The sequence below is a fragment of the Sycon ciliatum genome, chromosome 3, assembly GCF_964019385.1.
Source record: "Sycon ciliatum chromosome 3, ocSycCili1.1, whole genome shotgun sequence".
NCBI classification, from domain to species: Eukaryota; Metazoa; Porifera; class Calcarea; order Leucosolenida; family Sycettidae; genus Sycon; species Sycon ciliatum.
The window spans coordinates 11,092,428-11,107,457 of NC_088645.1; the positions used below are offsets into that span (position 1 = coordinate 11,092,428).

At 50.3% G+C, this 15,030-nt stretch overlaps 2 protein-coding genes across 2 annotated transcripts; one reads left to right on the top strand and one right to left on the bottom strand.

Moving 5' to 3' along the window:
* Nucleotides 1-4,264: 4,264 nt before the first annotated feature.
* LOC135812843 (uncharacterized) lies at nt 4,265-4,753 on the top strand. The gene has a single exon (XM_065326059.1). The coding sequence runs from the start codon at nt 4,265-4,267 to the stop codon at nt 4,751-4,753; it is 489 nt and encodes a 162-aa protein (XP_065182131.1).
* A 3,999-nt stretch (nt 4,754-8,752) lies between these two features.
* Nucleotides 8,753-9,241, bottom strand: LOC135812844 (uncharacterized). Its single transcript, XM_065326060.1, has one exon. The coding sequence runs from the start codon at nt 9,239-9,241 to the stop codon at nt 8,753-8,755; it is 489 nt and encodes a 162-aa protein (XP_065182132.1).
* Between the last annotated feature and the right edge of the window lie 5,789 nt (nt 9,242-15,030).

Below are 15,030 nucleotides of genomic sequence, written 5' to 3' on the forward strand. Positions count from 1 at the left end.
AGTGGAGCGGCAGCGGCGATGATACGCGACGCACTGGACATCGGTTGCAAATGCAAAGTGAATCATTGGACCAAGCTACCTCCGGACCAGCTCGAGGAACTGGTATGTAACTTGAGAGCAATGAAGAGGAGTGAGCTGAAGCGGTAAGTGCTGGGCGAACTTGCAGCGATAATGAGAATATCTAGCCCCAGCGCTGGAGCTGCAACTGCAAGTTCTCGCAAATTTTCGTTCACATATGCAATGCTTGGTGTTGTCGTCTGCCGTGAAGTGTTCCAAGATGCACATGGATTGTCGCATACTCTACTCCGTAAATTACAAGAAGACGCTGAACATCTACTTACAACGCCACAGAGCAGCAAGAGTAAGGGCAAACCCCCGCCCAACATCTTACCTACTGCAGTGGCTTACAATGTTGTGCAGGTTATCAAAAACTATGCATCTCGTTATGGAATGCCGCAACCAGCAGCACCCAGGGGACGCGCAGCATAGGCGCCCACATATCTTCTTGCTAGTTGTACAAAGAAATAAATTCATTGTCTATACTGTGATTCTGAAGGTGCACATCCTATTAGTCTGACCACGTTCAAACGGCTTTGGAAAGCTAATACTCCAGATATATGCATCATGAAGCAGAGATCTGATGTTTGCGCATGCTGTGAGCGGCTGCGTGAGAATGTCAGGCATGCAAAGACAGAGGAGACCACCGGCCTGGCCATGGAGCAACTTTCAGCTCACATGCAGGAGGCTGATGATGAACTGCAGTACTACAACAAATCAATTAGTGATGCCAGGGATGAGCTAAGCCAAACAACGGATACAGATACACAGGCATCTTCTACCCACATCACTTTCGACTTCGCCCAACAGCTTGAGCTACCTCAGCACACTCGCCAGGTGGGCCCATTGTATTTCAAGTCCAGATTTAAGATACAATTATTTGGAATTTGTGATGAGGCATGCAATCAGCAAGTAAATTACTTGTTCAATGAAGCAGAGAGCATTGGCTGTGATGGACGGCTTGCTCATGGTCCCAACGCGGTTATCAGCATGCTCCACCATTATTTGGAGAAGCGTTCCAAGGAGCCATCCTTGATGTTTCATGCTGATAACTGCGTTGGGCAGAACAAGAAACGATCAGTCATGGCATACTTCAGCTGGCGTGTGCTATCATGCCTAAAATACCAGCATTCAAATTTCTTTCATGCGAGTTGGTCACACTAGATGTAGTATTGACGCCAAGTTCGGCTGTACTGTTTGAAGCAGAAATTCCGAGCCTCCAAAGTTGATTCGATGGCAGATGTCGTCCAAGCAGTGGAGTCCTCCTGCAAAGGCAACCTAGCAGAACGCTACAGCTGGACCTGGTACGCGTGGGATAAACACCTGGACAAGATGTTCACGCCGATTCCACGCATAACAACTTTCCAGCACTTCAAGTTTGCACGGGAATCTCCTGGTGTCGTTTGCATGAAGAAGCACTGCCAAGCAGATGAGATTGAGATGAGGCAAATGCGCTCGTCCACCAACTCTGCTGCTGTCGCTGCAAGCGGCCTGCCCACAACCTTGCCACCAGGTGGTATCAGTGATACAAGGCTGCTGTACCTAAACAAGGAGATCAAGCAATACCTGGGCCAAGACTCAGAAGCACCCTGGAGCAATGCCACAGGCCAAGAAGAGGCCGAGGGCATGGCAGAGGACTTATAACTAACTATAATGCAGAAGTAAGCTGACATCAATTGCCAATCTGGACACCCTTGTACATATAGTGGTATTTAACCACCCCCAGCACCTTAGAATACGTTCAAACTATCAGGAATGATAATTCACATAAAAATTATGAAGAAGTGTTTTGGAGCAAAAATACCGTTTTCCAAAAATTCACGCTATAGTACCATTTTTGCTGGCTGCGGCTCATCTGTAGAATTGTTGTGATGGCGGAACCTGGAATTTCCCCTATCAGTGCTGAAATTGCATCCCTGCTCGCCTTGATGCAGCAGCAGATGAAAGCGGCCGAGGCACGCGAGACTCGCCTCACCACACTGGTCGAAAACGCAACGCGCGACAACCAGGCACCACTCAGCACCTCAACATCCTACAGTCACAAGCCGATTTCTGTCGAGCGACCCGTATTGCTCAGCACTGCAACCATGGCCGGTTTCACGGGATGGGAGGAGGCTTGGAAAGATTATGCTGTGTGCCAGCACCTCGCCAGCCAAAGTCGTGAGACTCGGGTGTCAGCTCTTCGCCAGCCGTTCGATGCCGACATTCGTCGTTTCATGCGCGAAGATGTGATTGTCATCTCCCACATTGCCGATGCTCGGAGATCATCATAGCAGTAAAAGCGTACATCTGACGCCAGCGGAACCCCCTCCTAGATCGAATTGCGTTTTACAATAGAAAGCAGAAGCGCAATGAATTGTTTGACTCCTTCTTTACTGCAATGAGGGAACTGTTTGCACAGTGCGATTTCCCTGATATGGAGCTGTGCAGCACATGTACACCTCAGCTGTGCAGAGTCTCCGCAACTTGACGGGCGACATGATGCCGGACCGCATCGTAGTTGGCATAGCCAACAACGACACGCGCCATAAACTCCTGGCAGCTCCGTCCCTCACCCTGGAAACCGCGGCGAAGATCTGCAGGGCTGAGGAAGCCGCACAGCAGACCGGTGACGGCATGGTACCGGCATCCGTGAATGCCGCAACAAGGTCGTCGTATCAACGCAGCAAATCCGCTTTGGTTAGTAAGCCGAAATCTGCTGCAGCTGACAAGCCGGCGAAGTGCTCGCAGTGCGGACGATCCCAGCACACGAAGTCAATGTGTCCTGCCAAGGGCAAAGTGTGCCGTAAGTGCAAGGGCAGGGACCACTTCGCGACAATGTGCCGCAAGACCATCGCATGCCTCACCATTCACGCAGTACAGGCTGATGACAAAGTGATGCTGTCAACACGTCTTGACGACAACGACTGGTCGTGCACGTTAGAGTGGTTGCCAGATACTGGTTGATGCTATTGGTGCTAGTCATCTCCGCAGACTTGGTGGCAGTGTAGCTGATCTGGAACCTGACCCCGACCATGTTGTCGCCGTGAACGGTCAGCCATTGACCAGCTTGGGAACTGTTTCCGCCAGGGTTGTCGCTCGTGATGTCACACACCACTCGTCTACATGTGTATGACGAACTCAGTAGTGCATTGTTGTCGCGCTCATCGCTCAAGGCGTTAGGTTTCTTGCCGCCTAACTGGCCACAGATCGCTTCAGTGACACAAGAGACATCCCGTTCTGCAGAGCACAGCAACCCTACACCAGGCCAGCGTGTACGTGTCCGCCAGGAACAATGCCCGTTCGTTACCTTACGCCTATCGTGACCAGGTGAAACTCCAGCTGGACAAGATGGTCGCAGATGGCATCATCGCACCGGTCTCAGAGCCAACGGAGTGGTGTCACCCCATCGTAATAGCCGAAAAGAAAGGCACTGCAGAAGTCCGGATGACGCTGGATTTCACTAAGCTTAACAAGCAAGTTGCCCGGCCCGCGCATCCCATGCGCGCACCTCGAGATGTCGTTTCTAACCTTGGTAACGCCCAGTATTTTACAAAGCTGGATGCTCGCCACGGCTAAGGGCAGGTCCCCTTGGACGACGAGTCCAGAAGCGTGACCACATTCATCACACAGTGGGGCAGATATCAGTACCTGCGGAACCGACAAGGTCTGATTTCTGCTGGCGACGAATTCAACCAGCGGACCGACGCAGCATTCGCTGGTATTCAGCAATTCTCCAAGGTCGGGGATAACTGCCTGGTCTTCACTGATTCCTTTGAGCAGCACCTGGAACGAACTCGTGAAGTTCTTCAACACGCTTGTCGGTGTGGTATCACCCTGTCAGCCAAGAAGTTTGCATTCGCCGAGACCGAGATCAACTTCTGCGGCTACGTGACAAACAAGTCCGGCTGGAAGACAGACCAGGAAAAGACCCGCGCTATCACCGACTTCGAGATCCCTGCCAATCGCACTGACTTGCGATCATTCATGGGTCTCGTCAACCAGTGCAGTGATTTCAGCTCAGCCATCGCCGAACATGCAGCACCTCTCCGCGGTCTGCTGAAAGCCAAGAATGAGTTTCTATCTGGACAAGCCATCCGTGCAACGTACCAACCGTCGTGCGCCTCAAGTGGTTTACTGGCCGAGGATGAGTGATGACATCACAGCCCTGATCTGTGCCTGCCCTGTCTGTCGTGAGCTCCAACGTTCGCAGCAGAAGGAGCCATTGATGCGCGAGCCACAGCCGACATTTCCATTCGGGTATGCCAGCGCAGATCTCTTCTCCTGCCAAGGCTGGCAGTTCCTGGTATATTCAGACCGTCTGTCCGGCTGGCCGTGTGTAGCTCGAATTGGCCGTACCGCTACCTCTCATGACATCATTTGTCACTTCCGCCGTTGGTTCGCAGATGTTGGCGTACCGCGCAAGATATTCACAGATGGAGGCCCGCAGTTTGCCGCTTCCCGTGTACGTGACTTCTGTGAGCGATGGGGTGTGGAACAGTGCTTTTCCACCCCACACTACCCTCAATCCAATGGCCACGCGGATTCAGCAGTGAATGCAGTGAAACTGCTCATTGAGAAGACGACCCAGAACGGAGATCAGGATGTGGACTCCTTCCAACGCAGCTTGTTGGAATGGCGCAATACTCTCCGCCCTAATGGCAGCAGGTGTTATCCCTATGTGGTTAGCCAGGGTATTGTCAGCGACAATGGATAAACACCCAAGTGTTGTTCCGTCAGTTCCTCCAGTCGTTTGTGTTCGCCCACCGTGCCAGCTTTGATCGACTGGATTGCGTCTGCTCAAGTTGTGGACTCTGTAGATCCGAAAACACATTATGACAAATCGGCACGCTCTCTCCATTCTCTACGGATTGGCACCCACGTTGATGTTCAGCACCACCAGACCAAGCTGTGGTCCATGCATGGCATTATTGTAGCAATTGGCAGTCGGCGCGACAACTTCGTCAAGATGCCTAGTGGCAGTGTCCTCTGGCGTAATCGCTGCTTTCTCCGTCCGTATGTTCCCCCATGTGTTGACTCCGCTAGTCATACCCCTTCTCCAAGTTCATCAGTACGTGTACCTACTGACGCCGCTACCCAGCCGTTTCGTCATAGCACTCGTATTCGCAAGACGCCTGACCGTCTCACCATTACATCTACGTTTGGACAGTCATATGTGTGACACTGTTTGTCTGTAGCATTTGGTCTCATCTTGACATCATGCCTATGTCATTTCATCTCGTCTGTTATGACTTTATTTATTTATTTATTTTTGTTGAGACAAAACTAGATTTTATCTCAGAAGGGGCGTGAGAGTATAATTATTATTATGTTACTGTGTTTGTTATGTTGTGTCCGGTTGACACCCATGGAATTTTATCTTCGAAGGGGCGTGTTATGTTATGACGTAATGCCGTACAACTTTAGCTCTACTGTGTATGCACGCACGCATATCTTTGAAAGTCTTCTCTGTCGTTTACAGGTTGAATCTTGTCAGTTTTTCGACTTCGTGTATTCTGAATAATAAACTACTTGTCTCTTGTCAACCGAACCTAACATCAATGGCTGTGCACTCTGTCATTTCTCTCTCCCCAGTCCCAGGACTTCAGCTACAGACCCAAGAATCCTGTTCTTCCCTATTCCATTCAAGTTGAAAACAATGAAAAGCAACTGAGGTTCATATGTGACAGTCCACGTCCAGCAACGTCAGCGTATAATACTTCAACTGAGTGTAATGCCTATGGCATGTATTCAGCTGCTTCGTGTTCAGGCACTCCTGTTCACAGCACTAATCACAGAGTAATCTGCACAGGCTCCAATTTCACTGCACTGTTAATCAAGAGGTTTGGGGAATTTGAAAACCTAGCTAAAGGCAAGCCTACCTGGATTTTGTTCCGTCACTCCAGCGCCGAATGCATCAAGCAACGGGGAGCAACATGGCTCTATTCTAGGAAGCAGTGCAACGGAACCGCTATTTTGGAGGCTTTGAAACATATCAGGTAGGTCTCCTCCACAACGTGTAATCTCGTTTAACAACGACACCCCTCCCGCACACACACGCACATTCACGCACACAAGCTAACGCACAAATTCCTTTTCTCTCACCCCATCTCTACCCCTCTCTTTCCCATTCCTTGCCTCTCTGTGTTTGTCTCTGTCTGTCTCTCTGTAAGCCGACCTGTCTTTAGGTCTGTCTCCCTCTATCTCTCTCTATTATCTCTCTTTTCTCTGTCTCCCTCTCTCTCTATTATCTCTCTTTTCTCTTTCTCCCTCTGTCTCTGTATATGTCTCTCTTTGTATCCCTCGCTCTCTCTGTCTCTCCCTCTCTCTCTCTATCTATCTCTTTCTCCCTCTCTTATTCGATTTATTGGGGCAAGGAACGAATGTGAGGCAAAATCATAGTGTCTTGCGAAAGTGGGCATACTAGATTGCTTGCTCTACTTTTCTATATTGACCGTACACCATATTAAAGTGCGACAGTATTCTCTCTCAATCCCTTCTCTATGAACATTTCCACAATGCAGACAAGGTCGTGAAGCCAAAGACGAGGCTCTGATAGCTCTTCGGGATCAACTAATGAGCCACCGAGACTCATTGACAAACACGTTCATTGGCCAGGACAGTTGGAGCCTTCCCTGGGTTCATGCAGCGGGGCAGGATTGGAAAAATGGTAAATGGCGAGAGGGGCCTAGTCGGCGATGGCACACTTATTACCCAGACTACCTGGGTTCATTGGTCTTATACCCAGCTGCTGGAGAGATGATATCAATTCACTTGGACACATATGACAGTTTCATGAATCGGTTGTCTAGCAGCATGTCCGTGAGGGTAAGTATGTCGAGTTGGTGCATCCCGTCATGTTTAATGTTTCCACGAACGCAGTTCTTCGTTTTCAGTTCTCCTTGCCAGTTACCGTACTCGTGCGAGCAGAGCCCTGGCTTCAATAGTGCCCTATCTCGAATAACGCCCCTGTCTCTAAGAATCAGTGAAAAATAGAGCCCTTTCTTGAATAGTGCCCCCCCTCCCCCTCCATCCTGGGCTTGTAACCAAGTTTGGTGTTCATTTAGTAATGTTCTTGTCTATGTCATTGCACTGGTGGTTTCAGGATCAAAATCTCAGTTTTTGTTGGCCTTTCGGTTGAGTCATCATAGTTTACAGTTCACTTAAGGCTCTGTTTTTCTTTGCCTTCTTTTTATGCTGGATCACGTACATGTACGTGTAAATGTACCAGCATTGAAAAATAGCGCCCTCTCTTGAATAGTGCCCGCTCTTGAATAGTGCCCCATCTATCATGGACATTGAAAAAAATAGTTACGCGGGGGCACTAATCGGGCGAGTACCAAAACACACCACAGGTGCAAAACCTCATTATAAATAGCTGAATCAATGCATTGTGGTGTCGGAAAATGCGTTCCCAGGATCTCAGAGTGAGAATCGAGTCCAGTTTGAATCCATACACCCTGCTTCTACAGAAGGGCTAACAAGGTAAAATGGATATCTTTATCGGGGATCAACCTGTTATCCCTATGTGGTTAGCCAGGGTATTGTCAGCGACAATGGATAAACACCCATGATGATTTAACACTGTTTATTGACCAGCTAGCGACGTTGAGCACAAAATAATGCTGAGAGAATGATAGCTGGTCGTCATCCTTTGAAACATAAAATGATCCGATCGCAGTTTCGTACATTCGATCGGTGAACATCTTACGACCAGGTTGCCAACTTCACTTCATGTAGATGTTGTTATTCAAGGTAATTACGTGATGAAGTAGCGTGCTCCACTGTCCGAAGTGTGTGTTAGGTTCGGTAGACAAGAGACAAGTAGTTTATTAGTTAGAATACACGAAGTAGAAAAACTGACAAAATCCAATCTGTAAACGACAGAGAAGACTTTCAAAGATATGCGTGCGTGCATACACAGTAGAGCTAAAGTTGTACGGCATTACGTCATAACATAACACGCCCCTTCGAAGATAAAATTCCATGGGTGTCAACCAGACACAAAATAACAAACACAGTAACATACGAAATAGAGGTTGCGACTTCGGCGATGATTTTGTGTGGGAGCAAACCCATTCCTAAACAGTAACATACCTGGTAATAATAATATTATACTCTCACGCCCCTTCTGAGATAAAACCTGGTTTTGTCTCAACAAAAATAAATAAATAAATAAAGTCATAACAGACGAGATGAAATGACATAGACATGATGTCAAGATGAGACCAAATGCTACAGACAAACAGTGTCACACATATGACTGTCCAGACGTAGATGTAATGGTGAGACGGTCAGGCGTCTTGCGAATACGAGTGCTACGACGAACAGGCTGGGTAGCGGCGTCAGTAGGTACACGTACTGATGAACTTGGAGAAGGGGTATGACTAGCGGAGTCAACACATGGGGGAACATACGGACGGAGAAAGCAGCGATTACGCCAGAGGACACTGCCACTAGGCATCTTGACGAAGTTGTCGCGCCGACTGCCAATTGCTACAATAATGCCATGCATGGACCACAGCTTGGTCTGGTGGTGCTGAACATCAACGTGGGTGCCAATCCGTAGAGAATGGAGAGAGCGTGCCGATTTGTCATAATGTGTTTTCGGATCTACAGAGTCCACAACTTGAGCAGACGCAATCCAGTCGATCAAAGCTGGCACGGTGGGCGAACACAAACGACTGGAGGAACTGACGGAACAACACTTGGGTGTTTATCCATTGTCGCTGACAATACCCTGGCTAACCACATAGGGATAACACCTGCTGCCATTAGGGCGGAGAGTATTGCGCCATTCCAACAAGCTGCGTTGGAAGGAGTCCACATCCTGATCTCCGTTCTGGGTCGTCTTCTCAATGAGCAGTTTCACTGCATTCACTGCTGAATCCGCGTGGCCATTGGATTGAGGGTAGTGTGGGGTGGAAAAGCACTGTTCCACACCCCATCGCTCACAGAAGTCACGTACACGGGAAGCGGCAAACTGCGGGCCTCCATCTGTGAATATCTTGCGCGGTACGCCAACATCTGCGAACCAACGGCGGAAGTGACAAATGATGTCATGAGAGGTAGCGATACGGCCAATTCGAGCTACACACGGCCAGCCGGACAGACGGTCTGAATATACCAGGAACTGCCAGCCTTGGCAGGAGAAGAGATCTGCGCTGGCATACCCGAATGGAAATGTCGGCTGTGGCTCGCGCATCAATGGCTCCTTCTGCTGCGAACGTTGGAGCTCACGACAGACAGGGCAGGCACGGATCAGGGCTGTGATGTCATCACTCATCCTCGGCCAGTAAGCCACTTGACGCGCACGACGGTTGGTACGTTGCACGGATGGCTTGTCCAGATAGAAACTCATTCTTGGCTTTCAGCAGACCGCGGAGAGGTGCTGCGTGTTCGGCGATGGCTGAGCTGAAATCACTGCACTGGTTGACGAGACCCATGAATGATCGCAAGTCAGTGCGATTGGCAGGGATCTCGAAGTCGGTGATAGCGCGGGTCTTTTCCTGGTCTGTCTTCCAGCCGGACTTGTTTGTCACGTAGCCGCAGAAGTTGATCTCGGTCTCGGCGAATGCAAACTTCTTGGCTGACAGGGTGATACCACACCGACAAGCGTGTTGAAGAACTTCACGAGTTCGTTCCAGGTGCTGCTCAAAGGAATCAGTGAAGACCAGGCAGTTATCCCCGACCTTGGAGAATTGCTGAATACCAGCGAATGCTGCGTCGGTCCGCTGGTTGAATTCGTCGCCAGCAGAAATCAGACCTTGTCGGTTCCGCAGTACTGATATCTGCCCCACTGTGTGATGAATGTGGTCAAGCTTCTGGACTCGTCGTCCAAGGGGACCTGCCATTAGCCGTGGCGAGCATCCAGCTTGGTAAAATACTGGGCGTTACCAAGGTTAGAAACGACATCTCGAGGTGCGCGCATGGGATGCGCGGGCCGGGCAACTTGCTTGTTAAAAGCTTAGTGAAATCCAGCGTCATTCGGACTTCTGCAGTGCCTTTCTTTTCGGCTATGACGATGGGGTGATACCACTCCGTTGGCTCTGAGACCGGTGCGATGATGCCATCTGCGACCATCTTGTCCAGCTGGAGTTTCACCTGGTCACGATAGGCGTAAGGTAACCAACGGGCATTGTTGAACTTGCGCGGCTGGGCGTCAGGCGCGAGTTGGATGTGCATCGGCTGACCGTCCATGGGTCGGAGCGTGTCCTCTGCAAATACGTCAGCGAACTCGTCGAGGAGGTCCTGGCGGATACGTACACGCTGGTCTGGTGTAGGGTTGCTGTGCTCTGCAGAACGGGATGTCCCTTGTGTCACTGGAGCGATCTGTGGCCAGTTAGGCGGGAAGAAACCTAACGCCTTGAGCGATGAGCGCGACAGCAATGCGTTACTGAGTTCGTCGTAAACATGTAGACGAGTGGTGTGCGTGACATCACGAGCGACAACCCTGGCGGGAACAGTTCCCAAGCTGGTCAATGGCTGACCGTTCACGGCGACAACATGGTCGGGGTCAGGTTCCAGATCAGCTACGCTGCCACCAAGTCTGCGGAGATGACTAGCACCAATAGCATCAACATCCGAGCCAGTATCTGGCAACCACTCTAACGTGCACGACCGGTCGTTGTCGTCAAGACGTGTTGACAGCATCACTTTGTCACCGGCCTGCACTGCTTGAATGGTGAGGCATGCGATGGTCTTGCGGCACATTGTCGCGAAGTGGTCCCTGCCCTTGCACTTACGGCACTCTTTGCCCTTGGCAGGACACATTGACTTCGTGTGCTGAGATCGTCCGCACTGCGAGCACTTCGCCGGCTTGTCAGCTGCAGCAGATTTCGGCTTACTAAGCACAGCGGATTTGCTGAGTTGGCACGACGACCTTGTTGCAGCATTCACGGATGCCGGTACCATGCCGTCACCGGTCTGCTGTGCGGCTTCCTCAGCCCTGCAGAACAACAACAACAACAACAACAACAACAACAACAACAACAACAACAACAACAACAACAACAACAACAACAACAACAACAACAACAACAACAACAACAACAACAACAACAACAACAGCAACAGCAACAGCAACAACAACAACAACAACAACAACAACAACAACAACAACAACAACAACAACAACAACAGCAACAGCAACAGCAACAGCAACAGCAACAGCAACAGCAACAGCAACAGCAACAGCAACAGCAACAGCAACAGCAACAGCAACAGCAACAGCAACAGCAACAGCAACAGCAACAGCAACAGCAACAGCAACAGCAACAGCAACAGCAACAGCAACAACAGCAGCAGCAGCAGCAGCAGCAGCAGCAGCAGCGTGGTGCAGACTACTCCAAGGGGAGTATGGGACTGTGAACACAGAAGGCGGGAGAATTCACGGAGTTTGCAGATCTAGCCCGCCAGCGTGAAGGGCAGTGCAGCTACGGCGAATTCACTGGGACAATTGAGTAGGCGAACTTCGCCAGAGGATGGCACCACAGTGCGATGGACGGGATGTCCCTGCTGCTGACCGGGCTAGCGGCAGGCGCAAACCCTGTCCTTGCTGGAGGCGGGTGGTGTTTCCATGAGCACTTCGAAACTTGTCCTGGAGGGCTGGGCTGGCTCGATTGTGCTGGCAACGCCACACAAACCTCAGCATATTCTGCTTGTGCAGCTCCTGAATGCTGTAGAGCTGCAAGCTGGTCAGGAGGGGTTGAGCATGAGAGCGGGGTGGCTGGCCAAACACTGCCCTGGCAGCTCGGTTCTGGAGAACTTGCAAGCGAGAGACTTGCTCCTGTCGCAGGCAGGCGAAAACGCTGTCGACCCGTACAGCAGATCAGGCATGATGATGGACATCATGAACTGTGTACGGGCCTTCAGACTTAATGCTCGCTTCTAGATCGCCAGAGCGCCCCGATCTTCTGAGATACTTTCTTGGCGATGCTGTCCACGTGTTTCTGCCAGTTGAGGGAGCTGTCCAGCAGAACTCCGAGGTACTTCGCAGTGCTTGCTGCTGGCAAACTAGTCCCATTGCAATTTACAGGAATGGCTTCACTGTGCATGCCCAGGACTTGGCTCTTCGTGGAGTTCAGGATGAGGTTGCGATCCTCTAGCCAGTCAGCCACTGCAGATACTGCCCGGGTAAGCGCCGCGGAGCATTCCGTAGGCAGCCGGTGGCTGAAGTACAAGCCAATATCATCCGCAAACTGTACTGTGGGCACGTCACCAGCAACCTCTGGTATGCCGCGCGTGTATACACTGAACAAGATTGGTCCTAAAACGGATCCCTGTGGAACACCGCATGTGCATGCATTACAGGGTCCGTCCTGGGTTCCAATGCGCACTTGCTGGGTTCGATGGCTGAGATAGTTGGCAAACCAACTTAATGCCGTTCCAGAAACGCCAATGACTGACTTTGTCAAACGCCTTTGACATGTCAAGTAGGCAGATGCAGCAAGGCAATGCAGCAAGGCAATGCAGAGGCAAGGCAGAGTCCTTTGCAGTGAGAACACCATCCGTTAGTAGCACAAGTGCATCTTCAGTGGAGTGATCCTTCCTGAAGGCAAATTGGGTCGGTGGTAGAACATTGTGTTCATTGAGGAATGCCACAAGCTGCAGCTGCACGAGCTTCTCTAGCAGCTTTGAGGCAATCGGCAGCAGGGATACTGGACGATAGTTCCCGGGGGATGTTGGGTCTCCAGACTTGTACAGAGGCCGGACCAGGGCCTTCTTGAAGGCAGAAGGTACAATGCCCGTTTCAAGAGACTCATTGAAGATCCGTGTGAGGGATTGCGTGAGGATATCACTGCAGAATTTGAGAAGCAGCCCAGGTATTCCATCACTGCCAGTTGCCTTCACCGGAATTATCGCTTGCAGAAGCTTATTCACAGCAGCATAAGATGCTGTTCCCAGACAGCTGAGTGAGTGTTCAGCTGGGGGTCCATTCGGTAATGGCAAGTGGGCTGGCCGATCAGGGTCAGTTACAATGTTGCTAAATGCCACGCTGACCTTGTTCACATCACATGCAGGGTCTTGCTTGCTTCCTCCTCTGCCAGTGATGGAGTTTAACAGGGACCACATCTTCCTTGGATTGCGATTGTTGACAACACATTCATCACTGAAGTACTGGTTTTTCCTCCGTCTGACAAGGTTTGCTGCCGCCGTTCGAGCACGTTTGTACTGGTGGAATAATGCTATGTTAGCCCGGTCTCGCAGCCATCTTCGATGCAGCCTATTCTTTGCCATCGTTAGCTGGTAAGTGTCTCTGTTAAGCCATGGCCTTCTTCTGGAACGCTTCTTAACTGGGGTCATCGGGGCATGATGGTGCAGTACACGCATTATGCTAGCGTGCCAAGTGGACCACATTATCGTCGACGCTCGCATATGGAGGAAAAATGTGAAGGTCTGCTGCAAGCAGGTCAGCGCGGAGAGCTGCTATATCCACTCTGTGCAGCTGCCTAGTGAGGAGCAAACTCGCTGGCTGGCTTACTTCAGTAGCACAGCTGAGTGAAGCACTCACAGCAAAGACATAAGTGATCGCTGATGTCACATGGTACGATGTTCCAGGATGTTAAGCTGGCATGGTTGACCAAGACTAGATCTAGTATGGTTCCACGCACACATTGGGGCAGAACACGAGTTGGTGCTGTCACGACGTTCTGCAGTCCATAGCTTCCACACGTGTCATGCATGTGGCGCAATTGTGGGCCAGGAGAAACTGGGTCAGCATTTACATTGAAGTCGCCCATCATCGTGACCGATCCGGTGTTGTTGGTGGCTGCCTGTAAGACAGTCTCTAGTCTGGGCCAGAACGCAACTGTTTCACTTGGCGGCCGGTACACACACCCTAAGAGATGAGGCGCCCGGGCACCTTTAAGCTCGATCCAGGTGCACTCTACATCATCCGCCGTCAAATCCGGGCGAGGCTTCACGGGGAGGGTCGACCTGAAGTAGATACATGTTCCACCTCCTCTTCCACCGGCACGGTCCTGACGGGCAATACTGAAGTTTGGGATCCGGATTTCTCCATCAGACACTGTGCCATCCAGCCATGTTTCAGCAACACCGACTATGCCCCAGCACTGGTCCGCGATCAGCTGCTCCAGGGCGTCGACTTTGTGCCGAAGGCTACAAATGTTGATAAAGCCAAAGCGTAATGAATGCACTCTACACGCTCATCTACACTGTTCGTGGAAATGCACACATACATACAATAATATACAACATAGCAATAGCATGCACAGAACCGAACAATTTCATGTTCACACATGCAAGCACAGACCTGAACATTAGTACCAAAAGCCGATACAGGCAATATCCCCATACACACAGACGCACACACACACACACACACACACACACACACACACACACACAATGTCCCATGTATGCGCCCGTAGCGAGAAAAGCACGCAAATCTACAAATGCACTGGATGTGAACCCACAGATTTTCTCTTTTAGCAACGATAGCGGATCTGATTCTGAATGAAACACACACACACACACAATACAATCATTGAATGCCCATCCGCAGATGATGGCAGGTCCTGAAAGAACAGGCAGTGTTCCAGTAATGGGGAACAGAACTTCGAGTGGCGAGTGAGGTATACACACACACACAAAAGTCTAACAGCGCTCACATCAATATTCAACTTATTCTTTTGCTCACTGAGCAATACAATCTTTCCATTTTCTTTCTTCTGTTTTCTTTTACAATTTAATCCTCCCCACCCAATATCCCTTTGGTGCGTCCATGGAGCTATGAAGCCGAGACCTCTGGTCGGCGGAGCTTAATGGGCCCCACCACCACACTCCATCATTCACCCCAGTGTCTGGAGATATGTGGATTTTGTAGAGAAAAAAAAAGAAAAAAAACACACGTGAGTGCGCGGGCACACACTAAAGTATTCAGAAATAGAATCGACATTGTAGTATTCATTGGTTGGGGAATGGAAAGGAAAATAAAACATTGCTGTAGGTTATTGTTGTAAGGACACTGGG